Source organism: Melopsittacus undulatus, chromosome 6 (genome assembly GCF_012275295.1).
Source record: "Melopsittacus undulatus isolate bMelUnd1 chromosome 6, bMelUnd1.mat.Z, whole genome shotgun sequence".
In the NCBI taxonomy this organism is placed as follows: Eukaryota; Metazoa; Chordata; class Aves; order Psittaciformes; family Psittaculidae; genus Melopsittacus; species Melopsittacus undulatus.
This window is the reverse complement of record NC_047532.1, coordinates 11,766,544-11,788,791: the sequence shown is the minus strand read 5'-3', so window position 1 is coordinate 11,788,791 and position 22,248 is coordinate 11,766,544. Positions and strand designations below refer to the sequence as shown.

The 22,248-nt window shown below is 43.3% G+C and overlaps 1 protein-coding gene across 3 annotated transcripts in view; it reads left to right on the top strand.

Moving 5' to 3' along the window:
• The window catches only part of NFIA (nuclear factor I A), a 250,563-nt gene that overhangs the window by 219,542 nt on the left and 8,773 nt on the right, over nt 1–22,248 (top strand). For 2 of the 3 annotated variants that reach the window (XM_034063557.1, XM_034063558.1), the window contains exon 10: nt 5,444–5,535. The exons of the other annotated variant lie outside the window; for it this stretch is intronic. In XM_034063557.1, the coding sequence (XP_033919448.1) occupies nt 5,444–5,535 (92 nt within the window). The remainder of the gene's footprint in view (nt 1–5,443; nt 5,536–22,248) is intronic. 3 annotated transcript variants of the gene reach the window in all.

Below are 22,248 nucleotides of genomic sequence, written 5' to 3'. Positions count from 1 at the left end.
GAAGCCCACCCCCCCCCCCCCAAGGAAATGGAGTGAAAGGGGTTGGCATTTGCTCCATTCTCCTTCCCTTTTTTGGTCTAAGCAGAAAGCCCTCCACAGAAACAAAACGCAGTTACGGCCCTACCAAAAATTGGAATATGGCCCTCCTGAGGGTTGCCAGAGCCAGGAGCAGCTGTTCAATACAGCACAGCCTCCTGGGAATGAGAGCTAGAAATCACAACAAGGTGGTTAATGATTCTCAGAGCAATAGTGAAACTCTCCAGCTGTGACATTAACCAAAACATGAACATTAGTGCTGTCCAAGGAAGGAAGAGCCCCTGGAGATGCACACCAGGGATTTGCCACTACTGGGTGGCCAGGCATGCTCTGGGTGTTGAAAATTTCAGATGCGAATCCCATCCCTTTGGAAAGCCAGCGTTTTCCTCAGTGAGATGACACAATGGAGATGGGATTCATGAGGTTTGGGAGGGTTCGTTTTTCCTCTATAAAGAGCTGTTTCAATAGAACACATCCTTGATATCAGAAGGAGTCCCAAGATTATCTTATCTCTGATCTCGTCTTGATTTTGTTTGGTTTGTAACACATAACAAACACAGCACAATATTTTCTTGAACTTAACAGTTTCTGGGTGTAATATCTCATTGCCCAAAGAAAACACCACCTCTGCTACATGCCAGTTGGACTTTATCACTATCATAACTGCATCTGAGCTATGCTAGAATCTGTGGCCCTCATTCTTGTCCATTGTCTAAGACACTGCCCTTCCTGTACACCATGATTTTTAAAGGACTTTTTAAAACTAAGTTGTTTCCTAAGGTTCATAACTCTGCATGGGAAGAAACATAGTTAAGTTTTCTCTTCTTGGGTGGGATCATTATCAGCTGATGTCCCTTTGCACAAAGGAGCTTTTGTGTTAAACAGCATTTGTGTCAAGATGAGAGGAATGGTCGTGTGGCTGTAGTACTGGATTCATAAGGCTCAGTTCTGGGTGCTGCATTTGGGTCACCACAATGCAATGCTCATGCAATGCTACAGGCTTGGGGAAGAGTGGCTGGGAAGCTGCTTGTGGAAAAAGAACCTGGGGCTGTTGGTCAGCAGTGGCTGAACATGAGCCCCTTGTGCCCAGGCAGCCAGGCAGCCCCCAGCATCCTGGCCCATACCAGCACCAGTGCGGCAGGAGGACCAGGGCAGGGATTGTGTCCCTGCGCTGGGCACTGGGGAGGCCACACCTGGAATCCTGTGTTCAGTTCTGGGCCCCTCACTACAAGAGAGACCTTGAGGTGCTGGAGCGGGGCCAGAGAAAGGCAATGGAGCTGGTGCAGGGCCTGGAGCACAAGAGAGATGGGGAAGGGCTGAGGGACCTGGGGGGTTCAGTCTGGAGAAGGATAAGGGGGAATTTTATTACTCTCTACAAGTGACAGGATAGGAGGAAATGGCCTCAGGTTGCACCAGGGGAGGTTTAGACTGGAGATTAGGAGCAATTTGTTTCCCGAAAGGGTTGTCAAGCACTGGAACAGGCTGCCCAGGGCAGTGGTGGAGTCACCATTCCTGGAGGTATTTACAATGCGTAGATGTGGCGCATGGTTTAATGGTGGACTTGGCAGTGCTGGGTTAACAGTTGGATTTGATGATCTTAAAGGTCTTTTTCAACCTAAACAACTCTGTAATTCCATGATTCTGTAATCAGATTGGATTTCTCTCCCTTTCTCTGCTATGCATTGACTGAGTACCCTCTGGGCAAGCTATTTTAGCTTTCTGTTCCCTTCTTTCCCCATCCATAAAAAAGAGGGTGATGACTGTAACATTTAATTTGTTAGAATTTGTAGTTCCCTCTCAGATGCTTGGCTGCAGGATGCATTGCAGTAGGAATTGCTCTATTGCACCATATTCGTCCAGTTAATTCTCTTGCTACAACTCCTCAATGGCTAAACTGACTCCTAGTCCTTTGTGAGTGAGTAGAGCTCTTCATATCAAGCACAGGTCCCTGTCATCTTGGTCTGTAAGAGTGGTGCATTAGGTTATCGCTCCAAATCATCTTTACCAACCAAAAGTCTATCCTTTTAATACAGAACTGTCTGATAAATGACACATTCCTATACTTACGATAAATTATTTCAGGAAAGTATATTTTAAATTAACATTCTCCTACTGCAAGCAACTTTAAAATACATGACATTCCCAAAACTGTTTGTTTGTCTTGTCTTTCATACGATTTCTTGCCATTTTGGCTAAATATCAAAGCTGTCTGTGTGAGCAAATGTTCTTTCTCTGCCAGCTCCTGCTTTGCTTGTTCCTGAAGTGAAGCATCATAGCAAATTTGTGGCATCACATTCATTTCCTTGGCTATGGGCTATGATGTTGCAAACAATCCTTAGTGAATTCCAGTAGCAGAAAGACTAGGCTGGGCAGGAAGATATTTCTATTCAAGCCCAATGGGCCAGCTATCGTATACTGTAAACTAGTGCAGATCTAGGCAGTTCCCTTGGAGCAAAGCTGATAAAGACGATTAGAGATCTGCCTAAGAGACCTGGCTTCTGTTCCTTTCCATGCTTTGGCTTTTCCCTTTGCGAAAAAGGAGTTTGAAGATCCCACCATAGACTCAGTTCATGTATACTATAACATAATATGATCCAGTTTAACTAGTGAGAGCAGTTTGCCTCATCCTAACCTCAGACCAGGATAGGATTGGAAGCCCTGAGACTTCCAGGAATCCCACCTCCTTGTCAAACAAGGTTATCTAGATGAAGACAGTAGGTTATGGCTAGAAGCTGTGCTGGTGATGGTGTACCCATACTCAGTACTGCTCCCTTTTCTGAACCAAATTTCACTATAACAGGAGTCACAGCTAGTATGTATTCAATGTTAATAATATTAATATTCTGAGCCAAAATGGCCCCTTACAATCCAAAACCTCTCATGACATTTTACAGTCAAGTGGGACTAGCATCTTGGGAGAATCCAGAGTAAAGCCTGCTCTGCATATATGTAGTTTTGGTACTCTTCACTTCTTGGCTCTAGCAATGTAGTTATATGACCTTGAGGAAATACCAAGCTGACATCCGAGTATTTTCAGAAAGGAAGTTAAACATAGTTTGGAACATTACTGAAGGTATACATAATAATTCACCCAGCAAGGTTTGAGGGGACTTTTGTGCATATTAGACAGTTTTCAAATGCTTTAGGATTTTTGTTTGAACAGAGAAGCCATTTAAGACAACGTTCTGATGGTTTCCCTTTGATTTCCTACCAAATATCACAGCAAAAGTATCTGCCAAGAGGGAACTGCAAACAAGACCTTGAGTTCCTTCCCTTCTGAGTGGAACTTACCTGCTCCAAGGGATTAAAAGGCCTCTCCACTCATTCTGCTTCCTTAAAAGTAGACCAGAACAGATGTTTGATTTTTGAGCTTTTAGTTAATTTTCCCTGCTGCGAAAGGAATTTTTACTCTTGCACAGCATCGAGTTCATTACTTAGTTGAAAAGAAAACCTCACCATAAGACAGTACAGAAGAATCTTAGTACATGGCACTACAAACAGATATATATCCTTTGCAAATGTGTGTCTTCTTTGACTTATTAAGCAAGCTAACGTGGTAAAAAGGCAAAAAGAACATCTCACCAAATCTGCTCAGTTCATTTCTTCCTTGATTTGCAGATATGAGTAACAACACCGGTGTGCCTGCTCATACTCTAATATGCAAGCTGTAATGCAGTTTGCAATATCATTTTGGAAGGATGAATTTGTGCACTTAAAACTTCCTTTAAAACTCTGTGAAGGGAAGGTGTTTCTTGCATGATTTTTGCAAGCACTAGCAAAGCCTTAGCTGTTAGGAGAGAAGAGCTCACCTCACCAGAAACAACTGGGATGAATTCATTCTTAGAAGTCAGCAAAACTGAAATGAAGATATGCAGTTCCTGGGGTGAAGCTGTCTGATATAATTGTAAGAATTAGGAGGCATCATGAGACATTTGTGAGACTTGGGTAGAGAAGGAAAGGAAGGATGTGTTTCTGCATGCTCATAGACTTGGAACATTTGCATGGGGTCAAGTGTAGATTGGGCATTCATCAGTACAAAATCCCTTGCAGGCCATTAAATATAGGGAGTCCCTGAGCTGAAAATAATCAGAGGGTGGAAAAGAATATGAGAAAGTAAATATGTGACCTGTTTTGATTGTCCCTTGTTCATCCGCTTATGGCCTCTGTAAGAGAGAGGACAGTGGATAAGGTGGAGCATTGGTCTGATTTAGTACAGTGTTAAACCAAAGGCTTCTCCAATGTAATGCCTCTTCACCAAACATTTTTGCCTTCAGAAAGGCAACAGGGTTTCATCTACACAGACAACCCAGTGTCTTCTCCAACTCTTAACTCACTCTATTTTTCTGTAACGTTGGGGCCTGAACATTATATTTAGCCTGACTGGAATTTGGCAAGTAACTTTCCTTTTAACATTGTTTTTTGTCTCTTCATTGGATAGTTAGATTGTCTGGGGATTTTATTCAGCAGAATGCATTCCCATAAATATATTTAAAATAGACAGAATCACTGTTCGTATTAAGGCGTCTATTCAGGCTATTTGAATTTAGATCTGAACACGCAAAAAACTGAACAAGGGAGAAGATTGCATGGGGGATTTTCAAATGAGAGGAAGCCTAAAAATGCATTGAAAGCTTTTGGATGTGGAAGGACGTGGCATTGTGGACAGTTGCAGTGGAGAATATAATGCAACAATAAAATCATTAAAGTACTTCAAGTTTGGAAGTAATCTGGGTTCTTGGCTTGCATTGCATTTAATAGCTTTACATTTATGGGAGCCACTCCAGTTTTTAACGGCAGCTTCAGCCTTCAGACTGATTGCACTTACCACCCCAGTGAAACTGCAACCCATTAATTTTTTACCGAAAGGATCTTCCTAGTTTGTCAAACACATCAAGTGAACATTTTAGAGAGTGCAGACCACAGCAGTATGAAAACCAAAACTTTATATGGAGAGAGAAAATGCTGGTTTAGCATGAAATAAGGGTCTGATTCTGTTCATAGTAAGTTCACTGCTGTGCAAATCTCCATTAAAACCAGAGGTACCAGATATTCAAATAGTCAGGCAATACCAGCACCTACAGAAGTCTCTTGGGCTATCCCATCATGGAAAGGCCTGCACTGGTTTTCCTCCAGGATGGAGAGCAGCACAGGGGACCCCATCACCCCTCGCCCTGAGCACAGCCATTGCCGTCCTGCCTGGCAAGGAGCAGCCCAGTCCCCTCCGTTTATACCCCCATCATTAAGACCAAATCTTTCCAGTGTCTAAACCCAAACTCTCGCTCTCTAAAACGTTCGCACATTTCTATGTTAAACATCTGCTTAGGTGGCTCTGAGACAGTGTGTTTTGGTGTTGTTCGTGTGCAATCTAGTGCCGCTTCCTCAACGCATGTGTCCCTTCCCTTCACAGCCTACTCGACACCCAGCACCTCCCCCGCAAACCGATTCGTCAGTGTTGGACCACGGGATCCAAGCTTTGTAAATATCCCTCAACAGACTCAGGTGGGCCGCTTTCAACTTCTCTGTATGCCTGCAGCCTCTTCTTCTTCTTCAGTGTGTACTCTAACGTGTCCCCGCGGAGCCAAGCTGCATTGCCGCTGTCACTTCACCCACATGGTCTCAGTAACTACAGCGAAATGTCACTTGCAGTTTGTTTTGTCTGTTGTGTTTTTTTGGGCTTATGTAGTAATAATGCTGCTTTCATAACTGGAACGAGCGCTTTTGCTTGCTAAGGTATTGGCTTCTAGTTTTTTCCCCCCAAGGACTGGGTTTTGCAAAGACTTTTGCTCCAACCCCTAGCCAGTGCATTTCATTGCATATGCAACAGGAGCTCAGAGAGAGCCATCAGGTAACAGTGCACCTTAGTCCCCCAGCAGATACAATGGGAGACTGCTCCAATGACTTCCATGTAAAAAAAATCAGACTCAAATTCCTGGTTAGCCATTTGCATGGTGGGCTTTGAGCGAGCAGGAGATTTTATAATTGAGAGCACATCTGTTTCCTTACACAAAGAGGAAAAAAAAGTCCAGTTGAGGCAGGCCTATAAAGCTGGGTTAACTGAATTCATAGTCCTGCTATGGTCAAATCAGAAGCTCGAGTAAACATTTGTGTTTCTTTAGGAGAAGGACGAGGTTTAAATGTGCTTTTTTTCCAAGCTGTATCAAATTCCCAGGGTCGATTAAGAAAATAGTTGTTGGCAGTTTTGTTAGCAGCTAATTTGAGCCAGATGTGGAAAAAATTAAGTCTGTGCTTAATATCACGTTATCATGGGGGAGAAGGTATAAAGAAGTGAGCAGAACTAGTGCTTCAGGACAACTGTAGTTTGAAGGGATTGCTCAACTCTGTTACAGTTCTGTTAAAGGTCAACAGCAAGAAATATTTGTAATTTTGTTTTGAGCTGGTTGAGATGACTAAAAAGTAGTCATTCAAATAATCAGCAAACTGGGGAGTATTGCTCTTAGCTCTTGTAAGTTCTTACCTGCATCTGAATAATTAGTGTACAGATTAACGGCTCTCACATGTCACAGGCCAGGATATGCATGAAGACAGACTCCTCGTTGTGATGGCTTAAGCACCTATGCTGTCAATGAAACACAGGTCACTCATTCCCAAAGATTTTCAGTTCACAGGGCTGCAACCAGATGCCTGTGAACACAATGTGTTTTCTTGCTATCTGTTCTTTGTGTACAATTTGTTAGGGGCTTTAGTTTATAGCTCTGTCGACAGCACAGGTTAAACTAGCTCGAATCTCAAACCCTCGCTGCATTAAATAGGGTCAGAGAAAGTACACCAGCAGCACAGAGCAGGGTTTTAACCCATCAGGTTCTGATTTTTGTTTCATCCCTTAACAAAATGCAGCCTGCACCCCACTTTTCAGGCCTCTACCTTTATTTGTTTCATGTATGTGACAAGTTTTCGTGCGCCTTCCCATTTAATTGTATTTCTCCAGTCGCTTTGGAAACAACAGGAATACACAGCAATACGCTGAAATCGGGAAGCAGGAATGTTAAGGTATACTGTTAAAGTCCTTAAGCGTTTGGTCTTTTCCTTCATAGCTCAGGAAACTTGAAACCCTTTGGAGAATGCTACTTACCTTTTCCAGAAGGCTTGAAAACCTCCTAGTTGGTAAATTGATTATGTAGCAAGACACAACAGTATTAAGTCTCCAAAATATTGTAAACTTACTTGCATCCTGCAGCCTAGGTTTCCCAGATAAGTTTGTTGACTGTAAACTTTTATCCTCTTTATTTATGACTTAAATCATTTTAAAGTGCTCTAGCCTTACCTTAAGTGCTTCTATGTAATGCAGCATAGTGAATAACAATGCTGTACAGTGAAAAACAATACTCAAGCACAGCTTTCAATTAAAGTCAAGCATGCTGCAGTGGGTAAGGAGACTGACTTCCAGTCTCTGACTCCAGCTGCATCTCCATGCTTCTATACATCATTACACCACCACAGCCCACTTGATACTAAATATATAATTTATCAGTGAAACTCACTATTTATTCATGAAACATCTCTGAAGTTGACTGTGTTTTAAATCAGAGAAGTGAGGTAAAAACACTTAACTGCAATGATCTGGGATTTACTTAGCGTTCCTCTACACAAAGACATGCTTTTGTACTCTTTTTGCAGGGCATTAGTGTGTAGGGCGATCATTTAGGATATTTTCAAAATGAAAATATAAAAACTCATAGGACTGTGTTATTAAAAGCAGCTGGGATGGCTGCTTTCCATCAGGAGTTTTATAGTACATTCAAAATCAGGCTAAGAAATGGGTCCTGAGGACCACTAACTGCCAGGCCACACAGCTCCTTCAGACAGGAGGAAGCAGTGAACACTCCAAGCTTCTGAAAGTCAAGTTTAAATATAAGGGTTAAGCAACTCTTTACTGCTGGAACAGCAAAATAAAAATGAAGACTGTGTCTGAACCTCTGCTTTTTTATTACTGCAGCCCAGGTACAAGCTATTAGAAAACATGATGGTCAGCTTCTTGGTGGCTCTGATTTTCTCTACCAATTGGCAGCTCATTTGACTACAGGCACTAGTTACACATCATCATCATTAGTCTTGAAATGCTGCAGAACTGAGTCTGTGCACAGGGATGTGACAGTGCCATTCAGCAGAAGTCACATTTCCCATACATGGGCATTCACCGAACATTGGAATAAAATCACAGAGAAATGTACAGGGCAGGGTTTGAGCAAGGATCGTTCTGTCCCAGGCTGTTTTTAAACAACCAAAAACCAGAACATGCCTTTCTTAATGGGCATTATGAAAATTAGCAGTAGACATTTCCATTAGCAGCATGTTCTTATTTAGGTCACATTGCTTCACATATAATCCCTTAAAGGAATTATATAGAATTTATATAGCATTTTATTTAGAAAAAGGCCGCCTTCCTGTGTCAACAAATCAGGGCAACAACTCCACGACAGAAGAGACCAGGAAATAAACTGACTGAAGTCAGTAGTTCTGATTCAGTAGCAAAAGCCCCAAAAGGGTTGTTGGCTTTGTGTTGGTTTAGCTGGTTTGGTTTTTCATACACTGCCTCTGCTCACCCCATCCATCACTCTGCCACTCCAGCAGCTCACCACATCATTGTCCTGCCTTGGGGGGGTATTTGAATCTAGATTCCTGTTTGAGCTATTAGAAGAAGCACTTGACTTGGCATCCTCTGTCTATGTTGACAAAAAGGCACAGGTGTGGTAACCTTTGCTTGATAAATCATTTACTTTTGCTACTTGACTCGCAAGCAATACAGAGGCATCAGCTTTTTAACTGCCTTTTCCATATGCAAATCGGAAATACAGTATGCCTAGGGTACACAGTCTTTAGTTTCAAAAGCAAGCTGGTCTAGATACCTCATGACTAAGTAATAGATACTTAGTCTCTCATATTGCCGAGGACTTCTAATAAGGAGAGCCACAGAGGAATGGGAAAGTACCATCACATTAATTAGGGACTAGCCTATCAGTAGCAACCACACTAATAAAGAATAAAGGGCTCTCAGTTTTGGCTGTTTTTTTTTTCCTAACCAAGTGATAAAAGTAATAGTGAAACACAGGATATGTGCTCAGAGTGCGTGCAGCTGGTAACACTAAACTAGCAGCCTGCTCTTTGTGACCAGAGTTTGCATTGTCACTCGCCACTCTAAACGGTGTTTGCGCATCTCTAATGCCCTCACTTTGCTCTATAGCACAAAATTCCTTTAGGGATCAGCATGCTGTATTCAGTGCTGCAGCATCACTTCACACTAAGCATTGTTTACTAGGCTGAGTCCTGTTTGCCACCTACTTACCCTACATCTTCCTGGAAATTGTACTTTGGATGCTAAAAACAGCTCCCGAGCAGCACATGCCTGCTCCATCTAATCACTCCTACCTGCCAGGAGCCCGTGTGCTTCACACAGTAAGGTTATGAGGATGCACAGAACAGAAACTGTGCAAGTGCACCAGTGCAAGCAGCCAGGCAGAGGATCAACTGCTTTGCCACCTCTGAGAAACTAAATGGGTTTTTTCTCTGCTGAAGAGAGAAAGCATATAGTGCACTCTCTTGACCAGGAAAAATCTCTCTCTGATGTGAAAATGCTTTATATCAGATCCATCCCAGTTAGTTTCTAAAAGTTAGTTGTAGTGCAAACCCAATTATTTATTCCCTGTTTTAAAATATTTACAAGGGCCTGTAGGGACAGGCCAAGGGGAATGGCTTTAACCTGCCAGAACAGGGGAGACTGAGCTGAGCTCTTAGGCAGAAGCTCTTCCCTGGGAGGGTGCTGAGGCGCTGGCACAGGGTGCCCAGAGAAGCTGTGGCTGCCCCATCCCTGGCAGTGTTCAAGGCCAGGTTGGACACAGGGGCTTGGAGCAAGCTGCTCCAGTGGAAGGTGTCCCTGCCTGAGGCAGGGGTTGGAGCTGGGTGAGCTTTAAGGTCCCTTCCAACCCAAACCATTCTACAGTCACATCATGGATAACAAGCCAAGTCTTGTCTTTTCACACTTTCCCTGGTAGGGCTCTAAAGCCACCCAACTACAATGGTGCTTTAGATAGTGCTCATCCTTTATAACACAAAACAATTAAAACAAAAGGCCCATAACTCATCTAGCATAGTGCAATAAAATGTTAAGAAAAACCTCAAAAGTCAAACAAGCTTATCTAGGCAACAAAACATGTATGAGAACCAGGAAGCTCAGAATCACAGCCGTGCTCTTGCTACCAACCTGATAAAGACCGGGTACAAAGTGTACACTACAAAACACATCTATAAAGGAGTAATGCTGCCCAATAGTAAGTTGGTGGAGAATTACTGAAGTTTAGCAAAATGAATGTGATATAAGGAAATCACTAACTTCTTTAGATCTGTTCCTGCTCTCTGCCTTTCCTGAATTAGACAGTGATATCTTTGTAGCTGTTTCATTTAGGCTATTATTTATCTCTAAAAAAACACTTTATGCCTCAGGTGCAAATACAAACCTAATCGTACAATCCCTTTCTTTTCAAAGAGACAAGGCAACGACTGTTTTACTTCCCCACAACCCTTTAGAAAGCAACCTGCAACCTGCAGTTTTTCACTGACAGCACTTTAAAACAAAGGGCATGGGGAAAAAAATGAGCTTGATGCTGTGTCCTGTAGGTTAGCAGATGTGAGCTCTGTCAGACCAGGGAGGGAGGCAAATTCCAGACTGGATGATCCTTCTGTGATAACAGCTAGTCACTGCTGCCCAGACACTGAATGCAGAGGAGCATGGTGCAGGTGATGCCCCTCACCGTGGCTGCAAGCAGTGGGCAGTGGGGAAACAGTCTCACAGGTAGCAGGGCCCCAAAGCACACAGGATTCATATAGATCAAAGCCAGCACCTTGCACAGGAAGCTAATGCAACTCCTCCAGAGCTATCACTCTTGCTGCTGAAACCACGTAGCTGTTTTGTGCCCAGGTTCCATTGCCACCCTATGGAAGAAAGAAACCAGTGCACACAGTTTTTCTTATGACCAGTAAAACACGTGCCTCGCTTCACAGGGCTTTTCCATTTCTGCTTCTCGCTGGTCCCCCACCACAGTGCCTTGCCCTTTGCACTGTCAGAAAGGGACGCAGAGCTGCCAGGATCCTGCCCAGCTCATGTGGATGTGCTTTATTAATGGGTACCACAAGCTGCCTGTCCTTTTGTGCCTCAGCTCCCTTCTCTCTCGTGTTTCCCGGCACCCCAGCATTGCTCTGCTCAGACAGGCAGCACCTCCTGGCCCTCAGGGAGGAAGCATAAGGTCAGGATTTCCTGGTATTGCTGCCGTGTGGCAGTTCGTGCTCAGGAAAAGTGGCTTGTACATGGCAGCGGACGTGCAGAGAACATGAGAGGCTGCAGGAACAAGATCGGCCTTTTATTTTGGGGGTTCTGCTCAGAACTATTTATAAGGCAGGTCAGCACTACTTATTGCTTAGGTTCCTGCCCAGGATAAGGATACTTAACCTCAAGGCTGAACGCACTTGTGTTTGAGCGTGAATGGAGATGAAGAACGCTAATTTGGAAGCATTCGTTCAAATCAGTGCAGCCCCCTGAGAATTACATATTCCATAAAGTAACCTCCCTAAGCCAGCATGCATGGCCTGGGGAGAAACTCAAGCTGCAAAGCGCTTCTAAGCAGAAACTTGACTGCCCTTTGGCCTATAACAGCAAACTTAGTGTCAGGTTTGCATGCAGGAATAACATTTCTCTTGGGTAAAGAACAGAAACTAGATATAAAAATGCTATTTTGGGGGTGTAGGACTGCTACTTCCTAGAGCTGCTGAAGTTAGATCATTCTGCTTCCAAACCCAGCAATGGTTCCCATATCAGCAATGGGAAGCTAGGGTTGCTCTCCTCTGTCACTCAAAGTACCACCTGAATTTTAGCTTGCTCCTGAGCCTATGTGGGCCCTATACCCTCGTGGGTGACTTTCCTACTAGACATTTACAATCCACATGAAAAATGAGAGACCCAAAGCAAGAGACCAGAAACAGAGCCCTTAAAATGAACAGTTGAGCATGTGAAAAGAGAAAGTTGTATATATCACCATTCAGTCTATAGTAATTGCCTGGGCTGAAGGCCACTGTTGGGCCCACTAGATGGGCTTTAGTGGGCTTGAGCCCTATTATGCCGACAAAAAGTTTTGATCCATGTGCAGAAAGTGGTTTGCTGCAGAACCAGTAGCATTAAGCTACTGATATGTGATCTGAATGTTGGTGCTGTCTTTCATTGTCCACCCTGGAAGCAGTATAATGGTCTGATGTTGAAGGTGGCCTGGAGATGGCTCTAAAAGTGTAGAATAAGTCTAGAGAGAGTGTATAGAGAAAAAGCAGTGTCTCTATCAAGCATCAGCAGGTCTCAGATATTGGAAAGCTGAAAGAAGGCTTCAGATCCTGCCTTTGCTTTGTGTTTGGACATACTAAACTCTTCTCTTTAGTTGAAATTAGTCAAGCAAATGTTGGCTGAATCCTTCGCTGTGCTAAAATTGATGTGGTTCCACCATGATGGGAGCAAAGAATGCACATGCAGTCATGGTGCTCTTGATGTGCCCCTGATCACATATTAGCTCCATAGCCACACTTCCCCAGTGCAGCATGAGTGTGAACGTGCTCCTCTGATCACAGTTGCTAATGACAGTCCAGAGTGTGCTCCACAGAGAGGAGATACAAAGGTGACCAGAAATCAGGGTCACTCCCCAGCTCCCATTCCCGTCACTGCCTGCTCAGCTCAGCGCACAAAGCCTGTTTAATTGAGCTATTGCACAGAGGGGCAGTATGAAATTTCACTCTCAGATCAGTTCTTAAAAAGCAGCAGTGAACAGCACACCTCAAGAAGAAAGCACATATTGCACTATAAAGGTAAAGATTCATAGAAGACTTCCCAGTACCATCATGTGGCCTTAGCTTCAAAGTGGGTTGGAGCCAAATCAATCCCGAAATGCCTGGGTTAGTCCTCAGCAGGGGGGATCCTTTTTCCTGTGCTTTTTTTTCCTCCCCCTTGCAGGCTCTGCTGAGCAGTTCAGACTTTTTTTTGTGGAAACTCACACTAAGCATCCTATTTCCAATAGATATTACATACAATTATTTCCAATGGACATAGACGAATTTTCCGATCTAAGCAATTAAAGTTATTGCATTTTTTCCCCTCTCCTTACAATAAACAGGAAGCCTGTGCGTAAGGAACCCTTTCTGTGGGTTTTATGGCCATTACTTATGCTCCACAGTAGGGGAGATGAGAAAGAAGAAGTAAGTGTGGGCCTGGTGGGAAGAGTTGGCAAATGCAGAAATATGATGAATGAGCTGGAGAGATTTAATTTCTTACTAAATTCTCTACAAGCTGTGTAACCTTTCTTTAGCTAAACAATTACTCTAAAAGGCAATGATTTTCTGTGTTTTCATTGAAAACTCTTCATACTAACAATGGCCTATGTTCTCCTTCTTGAAGAACTTCTGCCAAAAACCAGTTTTCTTTTTTCCATTCAGCAGGAAACTTTCTTTTATTTTTATTTTGTCAGTCTCCTATTCCCCGCTAACATGGATTTACAAGGCCTACCACTTACTGCATGGGGCTGAGAAGAAGCTTCCCCTCAGGCCAAATCATTTTGGTCCATATCCTTTATAGGGATTCTTACATCTTCCTCCCAAGAGGAGTGCAGCCACTGTCAAGAGACATAATACCAGACTCAAATGACCATTTAAGCTCACAAAAGTGACAGCTCTATGTTCACAGGTGCAGAGTCCATGGAAGGGAAGTGCCAGATTAGTTTTTCAACAGACAAGCAGCAGTTCTTGCTGTTGTGGTGGGTGCAGTCAAGGCAGGGAGCAGACATTGACTTTGGTGTAGTTGGGGAGAGAGTCATCACATCTTTAAACTGGGACCAGTGCGATTAAACCAGAGTGGGTGCTGACCCACACCGAACCATAGGGTCCTGTGACCAACTGGAGTTGTAAGGTCTTTGGAGATGCAGCATGGGCACAGCACTTTCCTCCTGCAGAGCTGCATGTTTGTGCAGATACACGCATACGTACACACACAAATCAAACAAGTATAAGGCAAGATTATAGTTATGTGCCTCTTACTGCTTTTACTTGACTTGGCCAATTTCCTGGCCATCCCACGCCCTCCCCAACCTCCACTGCAGATAATGCTGTATTGGATTAGTCTGCCTCGCTGCTGCATCAGGTCCCAGATCGATTTATTGACTCTGTCAGAGTGGCTAGTACAGTAATTGTTACAAGAGCAGAATAGAAAGCAAGAATGTGTCCACATAAAATATAAAAATGACGTTTTGTTCGTTCTTTCCTCTTTTGCCCTATAGATCTTTATGTGTTTACACAGTGGAGAGCACTTTACTTAAGTTAATCAGCTCCTTCTACATTATTAATTGCGACAGTTAGGGTGCTACACGGCGGCAAACGTATTATTGAAAACATTGATCTCACACTCATGGTGTGGACCTGAGTAGTTTTGTATTCCTTCCCTTCTTTTGCAACTGCTTTAGGGTACTATCAAATCACATTTCCCTGACTGACAATACACCATCAATACCATCGATTTCAGAGAGGGGCAGAGAGATGTGCATGAGAAAGGAAGGAGTGCGCAGAGATTCAGAGTATTCCGTAGGCTTGGAAAAGGGTTGTTGGAAGTTGGTAATCACAATAATTACATGCCTGGCCTGATTTCTCTATTCTGTAAAGAGTAACAGTTGAAGAGCTTTAAGTTTCCCAAGTGCTCAAGATCTGCAGAGATGGCATGAGGAGACCTCTGGAAATGGTTGCTGAATGTATACCCTTAAAAGAACAAAAGACATACTGACTTTTTACAAGGGTTTTGGAAGTGCCTTTGAAAGACATTTCATGAAAGTTCAGCTTTCACAGCTCATACCTATATGAGCTCCATAAATTCCACACAGCCTGACAAACTCCAGTAGGTGTCACATGTGACCTGGATGGAAAAGGTCAGCAGCTGAATTTATGGCTTTTGCATTTACTGGAACATTAAGATTTTTGCCAACTGCCATATATACGTTTTAACAATTCTGCAATCAAAGGATTAGGACCACAATCTACAATGAAGGTCAAAAATTAAAGGCCACAGTCCCTCCATCCTTCCCAATGGACAGGCTTTAAGCTACCTCTGTTCTAAGAATCACCTTTGCTTAATGGCCTTAACACGGAGGTCAACGAATAAATAAGCTCCAGAGGTGGACACCTTGCAAAATAGACTGTCTTGCTCTGAATTTAAGGCTAAACTCGATAAGAAGGGACCAAAAGATGAGAATCCATTTCTTAATGGAGGACTCCCCAGATTGCAGCAGATTTTGTGTTCCAGAGAAAATGAGCATCACCTTCCCTAGTGCGGGACTGTACTAGAGAAATATAAATAGCATACAGGGGAAGGATCAGAGCTTCAAAATCCCCCAAATACATCCAAATGACTGCAATTTTGTTAATACCTGTTTATATTTTAAATTTAACAAAGGGTTACTGACAGCACAGCAAGTTGTAGCTTTCAAACTTTACCTGGTTTTAGTTCAGAATAACAAAAGATATTATCTTGGCTTAGGCATTTGGTTTTATTGTGGTTGAACAGAGGTAGAACTGGAAAAGTAATCCAAAACTAGGATTAAACTAAAAAGATCTAACAAAAATCAAGAGGCTAAACATGAATGTATCTTGTAGGTTTAACTACATAGACTTTAGTTCCTTTGGTTATTAATATTCAATTTTGAAAACAGTACTGACACTATAATCATAATATTTTCAGGCATATTCACTTGCATGACCCAACTCACGCATCATCTAGACAAATACTAGTTATTGCACACAAAGAGGTGCAGCTAAATACATTGCAGAAGCCAATGAAATGTAATTTTGAGCTATGAGTAACAAAAATGACTACCAGTAAAATGTAGCCACCTTTGAGGCAGAACAGAGTAATTTCTGCATTGCTTGGAGCAGCTTCATACAACTTCTGTGATTTTGCTGTAACTACATCATTTTAAATATGACTACAGAAAAGATATAATCTCTAAAAAGGGATAAAGTTAGGTATGAAATTTGGATATGGGGTTGGGTTTTTCATCCTTATATGTGCCAAACAATGCGATTTGAGATTTCGCAGGAACACTTTTACACATTATGTTCGTTTGCTTTTCTCCTTTTCTTTAAGGACTTTCTTTTAGTGTTTTGGGTTAAAACTGTGTCTGTGAGTTTCTGGTATTGGACCCGACTGTACATTCACTGAAGTCAATGAGAGTAGGAGATAGAAGATTTGATAGCGACAGGAGTTTGCTTTAGAAATATAATAATATTTCCTTTAATTATGCTTGTATTTTGCTTATAGCTATGCACAGTAAACTAAACCTAGTCTTTTCAAAGAAAAAGGTTGAAATTCACATTTTCTGTATGGGGAGGGCTTACAGTGAAGTCATCATCTAGAGTTTCTATTTTATAGCTACAGGTATTATTTCTGAGTGACTCCAAGGCAATCTTCCTTGATGGAGAGATAGGTTACTTTGGAGGTTTTCCCAGTTTACTGGTCCTGTAGGCTAAATCTGAAAGTGTAGACCAGGTTATGTTCCATCTGGTTCATTCACAGCAACGGAGTCTCTACAGGATCCTTATAAAATTGTCTTCCTAATGGTAGTAACAAAGGCAGAATTTATCCCAGTAGTGGGAACTGCTTTATCCGTCCCCTTGATGTTGCATGAGTCAAAGCAAAGTTCAGATTCTTCTCCTAGAGGGTTTTCAGGAATAGAAGGAGCAAAACTAGTAACATCTAGAAAAAAGGGGGAGAGAAGAAATGGGGGAGAGCTGGAATTCTCCATACAATGGAGCAGCTTACTTACTGAGTACAAAGAGCCACTTCTACACAGCCTGTTTTCAGAGGAAAGCCTCACATTCAGGGACTCATAAAAGCGAAGAGGCACCTTTTGATTTTAAGTTCAAGGTTTACAGTAGTAATTTTGACTGTTTTCTCTGTTAGTATTAATTAAATTGAGATAGTTTAATTAGTATTACTAAATTTGATCATTAGTAGTAATTCATTCTGCCTGCCATACTGCACAAATATGATGAAGCAGAAATAACTAAATTGTTTAATTTCATCTCATTTAATGACTTTACACTCCACCAGGACTTCCATTGGCATCTCACAGTATGTGTGAAAATCACTCCAAGCTAGGCCAAGATCGAGCTCCCTTTAGCCAACCATGTCTAATACGTCCCTCCTCATCCAAAGGCAGATCATGTGCTGTGAAGGCTTCTTCCATTTATCCATCAGGGAGCTGGCTACCTCCAATGTCTGGGGTGGCTTTTCCTTGCCCCAGTCACCCAGCTCCTTGATCATCCTGACCCCAGTGGCCCTTATGGACCTGAATGGGAGTCATCAACTGCCACATCCCTGTCTGGGGGCTTCCCATGGTGCAACGGGACAAGTCCCATCATCAATGCCCATGCTGCACACTCCAGGGGCTGAGGGTCCATGGCTTTCCACTTTTCTTAGAGCAGTTTGTTCAGTTTAGCAAGGTGCAAAGCATTAGGTAAACTGCAGACAGCAAAAGTTCGTATGTTCAGGAGGGGGTTTTGTTCAGCTCAGTGCCCTCTTGGCTCTCTTTTGGGGGGGTTCACTGCTGAACTGATTCATTATCATGCAGATGAGGCCCTTAGTAACCTGGTTTAGTGGTGGACATGGCAGTCCTGGGGTAACAGTTGGACTTGATGATCTTAAAGGTCTTTTCCAATCTGGCTGCAGTCTCCAAACTCCAGCTTCTTCCTGCCCACTTCTGCAAATGTGCTGTTGTCTCAGGCCGGGAGTCCCCATCTCTCGTTGTTTTGGTCTCTCTGTCTATCTGCACCAGCCCAGTTCGTCACCTGCGCATCCCAGCCTCTGCTGACCCATTCCCACTTTTTTTTTGCCCTTCTTTATCAGGCCATGCATGCTGCCTTTGCTCTCCTAGTGAGCCATGGAGCTGCTCATTTGTCTGCTTCACCCAGAGACATCTCATGCAGGCACTGGAGGCTTGGGAGGGGGGATTTTGGAGGGATCACTGGCTCTGCCCTCCAGTCCGCTTTATTATCTCTGCTCACTTTCCTCTCGCACTGTGTAAAGTACTCAGAACAGTCAAGAAAAGCAGCTAAAAACTACCCTTTGTACCCCAAACTCCTCAAAGAGACAGAACCTCTGCAGGATTCCATCCCATTGGGACCCTTCAGCCCCATGGGCCCCTCACAGTCACTCCACTGCTTCCCGTCGGCACGGGACGGGGAAGGAGAATCCCAGGGGTGAACCCCCGAGCGTGTGTGTACGTGTGTCTCCGTGCATGTGTGTGTGTGCTCAGGCTGTCTCGCTGCAAACGGAGCTTGGGAGGCCCCGACTGGGGGTTGGTTTTCTTTGGATGACTTTCCCTGATTGTCTGAAGCAATAAAAGTAAGAGAAACTTTGGGGGGGGGAGGAACGGTGGTTGCGGGGAGATTATTTTTGCAGTCCTGGTGCAGGCAAAACTCCCGAGGCTTCAGGGGAGTTTTGCTCGCCTGAGGAGTGCAGGAACTGGCTTAAATTGAATAAAACTGGAAGTACAGTACAGGGGACTGGGTAACAAGGAGTTCTGCAAAAGCAACAAAACCGGAAAGCACAATGAAGAATAGAGCGGGTTACGCCGCGGTGAAAGTATGTACTGGTTGTTATAACACCGTGCCTCCAGAATAAATTATGTCCCTTTAAAAAGTAATACTTTAACTGTGGAGCTATATAGAGACAATTAAGACGATATTGTTCTCCTCATTTCCCTCCTCCCCCCCTCCTCCTCCTCTCTGCAGTAGCTCTGTGGAAACTTTTAATGCTGCAGCTTGAAACTTGGGCCTCTGGGTCTAAAATGCCTGAGAAAGCACTGCGGGCTCTAACTGTAAAACATTCCTTCGGCGGGCCCTGGAAACAGGGAGCGCTGGCGCAGGCGAGGTTCAGAGGGATCACATGTAAATGAGGGCTGGCTGCAGGCTCCCGAGGAGCGTTTTATGCCGCTTAAACCTGAACTTGAACTTGCAAACACGCTGCCGGAGCCCGGCATGGGCAGACCACGGCTGGGAGCCGGGGCTGCCGCCGGCCCCACGCACCCACCGGCCCCGGGCACCCACCGGCTTTGTGCCGTGTCCAGGGGCACAGGGGAACAAGGACAACGCAGGCACTGTAGTTTCGGGAGCTGTTCCCAAAGGGTTCACTCTTTTCCTAGCTAAACGCTGGGAAGTCCCGTCGCTGCAGCATGTCTCCTATCCCTGTTTCCATGGGAGTTCCCGGCATGAAGTTATAAAGGGGGTCCAAGTCCCAGTGCACACTTTATTGGATAAAAGGAAAGAAATAAGTGAGATTTAGCAAATGGAACTGCCTCCAGCAGAGGAAAACACAGGGCTGTCTAAAAAGCGAGGCATAAAGTGCAGAACTTAAATGTCCCTTCGCAGCATATTTACTTTTAAATAGCAATAGTAGGTGTCCCTGGCCATGGCAGGGGGTTGGAACAGGATGAGCTTTAAGGTCTCTTCCAACCCAAATCATTCTGTGATTCAGTGTAAATTATGAGGTGGGAGAGAAAGTAATCTTTCTGCTGCTCCTTTGATAAAATACATCCTGCTGCTTTCTATTTCCCTTGCAAAAGGAGATAGATGTTTGTACCATGGGAGCAAGAAAGATGCTGGTGCCGGTGAGTGTCACCCAGGTGTGGTGGCATAGGTGTCTCCCCCTTAACAGCCATACTTGTGGGTCATATTTTGGTCATTTCTGATTACTCCCGAGCAATTTTGGCTATATTTATAGCAAAACTTTGAAAGGATGAATGGGCAAAAAAATCAGAAATACTTGTTGGCACTTACTCAGGAACTCTCTACAAAGATGTCTTTTCTGGAGCGAGATGTTATCTCAGGGTTTGTGTTAGGATCATTTTTATTCTATGACAGCGCATAAAGAGACCGGGACAGAGCAATGAAGTCTGGCATAGCTAAAATCCCTTCTGTGTCTGTGAGGTTATATAGTTTATCAAGGCAGAAACCACCACGGGCTTTGAAAAGTAAACAGCTGGCTTGGGTCTGTGTGCTGTGCTTCGGAGCTGTCTGCTGGTTTGAAACGGCAAGCCTGCAAGTTTTGGAGTGGGGCAAACACATATAGATTTTCCTCTAAACATGTCAAAAGGTTTTTGCATTCATTTGTTTTCTTAGCCCTTTTATTTGTTACGGTTTTCCTTTCTCTTTCATTTTGGTTTATTTTGCTTTTACAAATGACTTTGCTGCCACCAGCAAGTCTACAAATAAATAATAATAATGGGGGGAAAAAAAGTTTCTTATCCCAGTCAGAAAACCTTATGGCAGCGACAAATATCAGAGAAAGCCATCGTCCCTCTCAAAGATTTCATCTCACCATCCACTTAATCCGCTTGCTGTACCTCAGATCTCAAGTAACTTTCATACTGTGGGCTCACTTTAATGGATAGAATCTATTTTTCATGAAAAAAGCAGGAAATAAGCTGTCTTTCGTACAAAGATTTACAAAATGTAATCATTGTTGAAATATTCTCTTTGAACTGCCTTGTCCGCAGGGGTGTCTGGCTCCCAATACCCCCGTTTCTTTAGAACACCCTTACAAGTTCTTCTGGTAGATCAGGTACACTGGTGGTTCTGGTCTTTGATGTCTTGAATGAATGAAAGAAAAGCATAATAAAAGAGAGCTGTTGATCAAGCATAAAATACTCTTTAAGCTGACAGAATGGCAGAGTTAACACATTCTAAGCTGCTTTTAGGTTTTTCCTTTTTTCCTCACATTTTCCTGTGCTTTGTGTACAGTGGGGGTTTTTATTTTTTGAAAAGTCTCTGATCTATGTAGTATGCCGTCCTCTAACAAAAACCAAAATGGGATTGTTTCTCTCTCTTTCTCCCTTTCTTTTTCCTCTCTTTCACTCCACTATCTTTTTTTTTGTAAGCAGCAAGGGTTACGGTTTAGCGGGGCTGCAGTGAGCTCGCAGCCTACCACGGAAGTTTAGAAGTTATTTTGCAGCTTTCAAAGTCAATTTACTAACAAATAAATGGACTTCGTCGCTTAACTGCTTAGAAAAGTGGAGGGAAACTGTACTTTCCCAAAGTAAAAGGAAGACCCTCTTGTCTGAAAGCAAAACTATAAACCGAAACAGGGACATAAAAATTACCTCATTGTGAGAGAACTTGCTTTTGGAGTCAGAGAAAAGGGAAAGTTTTCTTCCTGTACATCTCATTTAGATCTTAAGTTCCCATCCATTATTTATACATCATATTCAAAGTGCCAGCCTACTCTGCTTGCTGGATTACATTTCAAACATTTGCCATTGATAAGTCTTTGCTGTATTATATTCAGGCTAAATGTGAATATGTCATAGCGCAGTCAATCTTTAATCCACTGAGCTTCAGGTTCGGGCAGCAGGGGGTCCAGCGCTCAGAGCGTTGCTTTATACTTAAGAAACATCTGGGGCCAGCTGGGACACTTTACTGGAACATTCAGATGTTTGCAACAACAGCAGGACTTACTGTATGAGTGTGTTTTCATAAGTTTGGGAGGGTTTGGGGGTGACTTAGTTAAAAAACACTAGCTGCTCCCAACTTGAGGTTTGAACCCAAGCAGAAATCTTGCCTGAAGTGACTTTGCCGGTCCCAGGAGAGAAGTGGTTTGGACTGCTATACATTTTTAATAGTCAGCAGGCAAAAGTCCGTATTACAAAATTATTGCACATAATTTAATGCAGTTTGCCACAACTGGCATTCCCGCAAAAGCTATTGGATGCAGAGCTTCTGTGCACATCGCCTGGAGACGAGTGTCCCTCCTGGGATGGGTTTTATCTTCCTTGAGACAGTATAAATATGCTCGTGGTAGGGCATGCGACTCTCCTGTGGTGTGGATGTTGGACAACCAGAAGATTCACTCACAGTTTTATGTCCCTTTGGGGATGACCACCATGCTACTTACGTCCCTTTCAGTATTTCATTGTAGAAAATATAATTACTTAATAATTAATCCCAGCTCTAAGAAAATAACTTCCATAGGCACAAAGGTGACCTTGTCTTCAGTATTCACCTCTTGCTTTACGCAGTAGGATCAGATTTCAGGCCTGGAGAAACTAATAGAGAAGTTTCAATTCAGATGTAGGGGGGACCAAAGACAGTTGATTTATCTGCAGGAGCCCTCCAGCCAGTCACACCAGAAGCCAA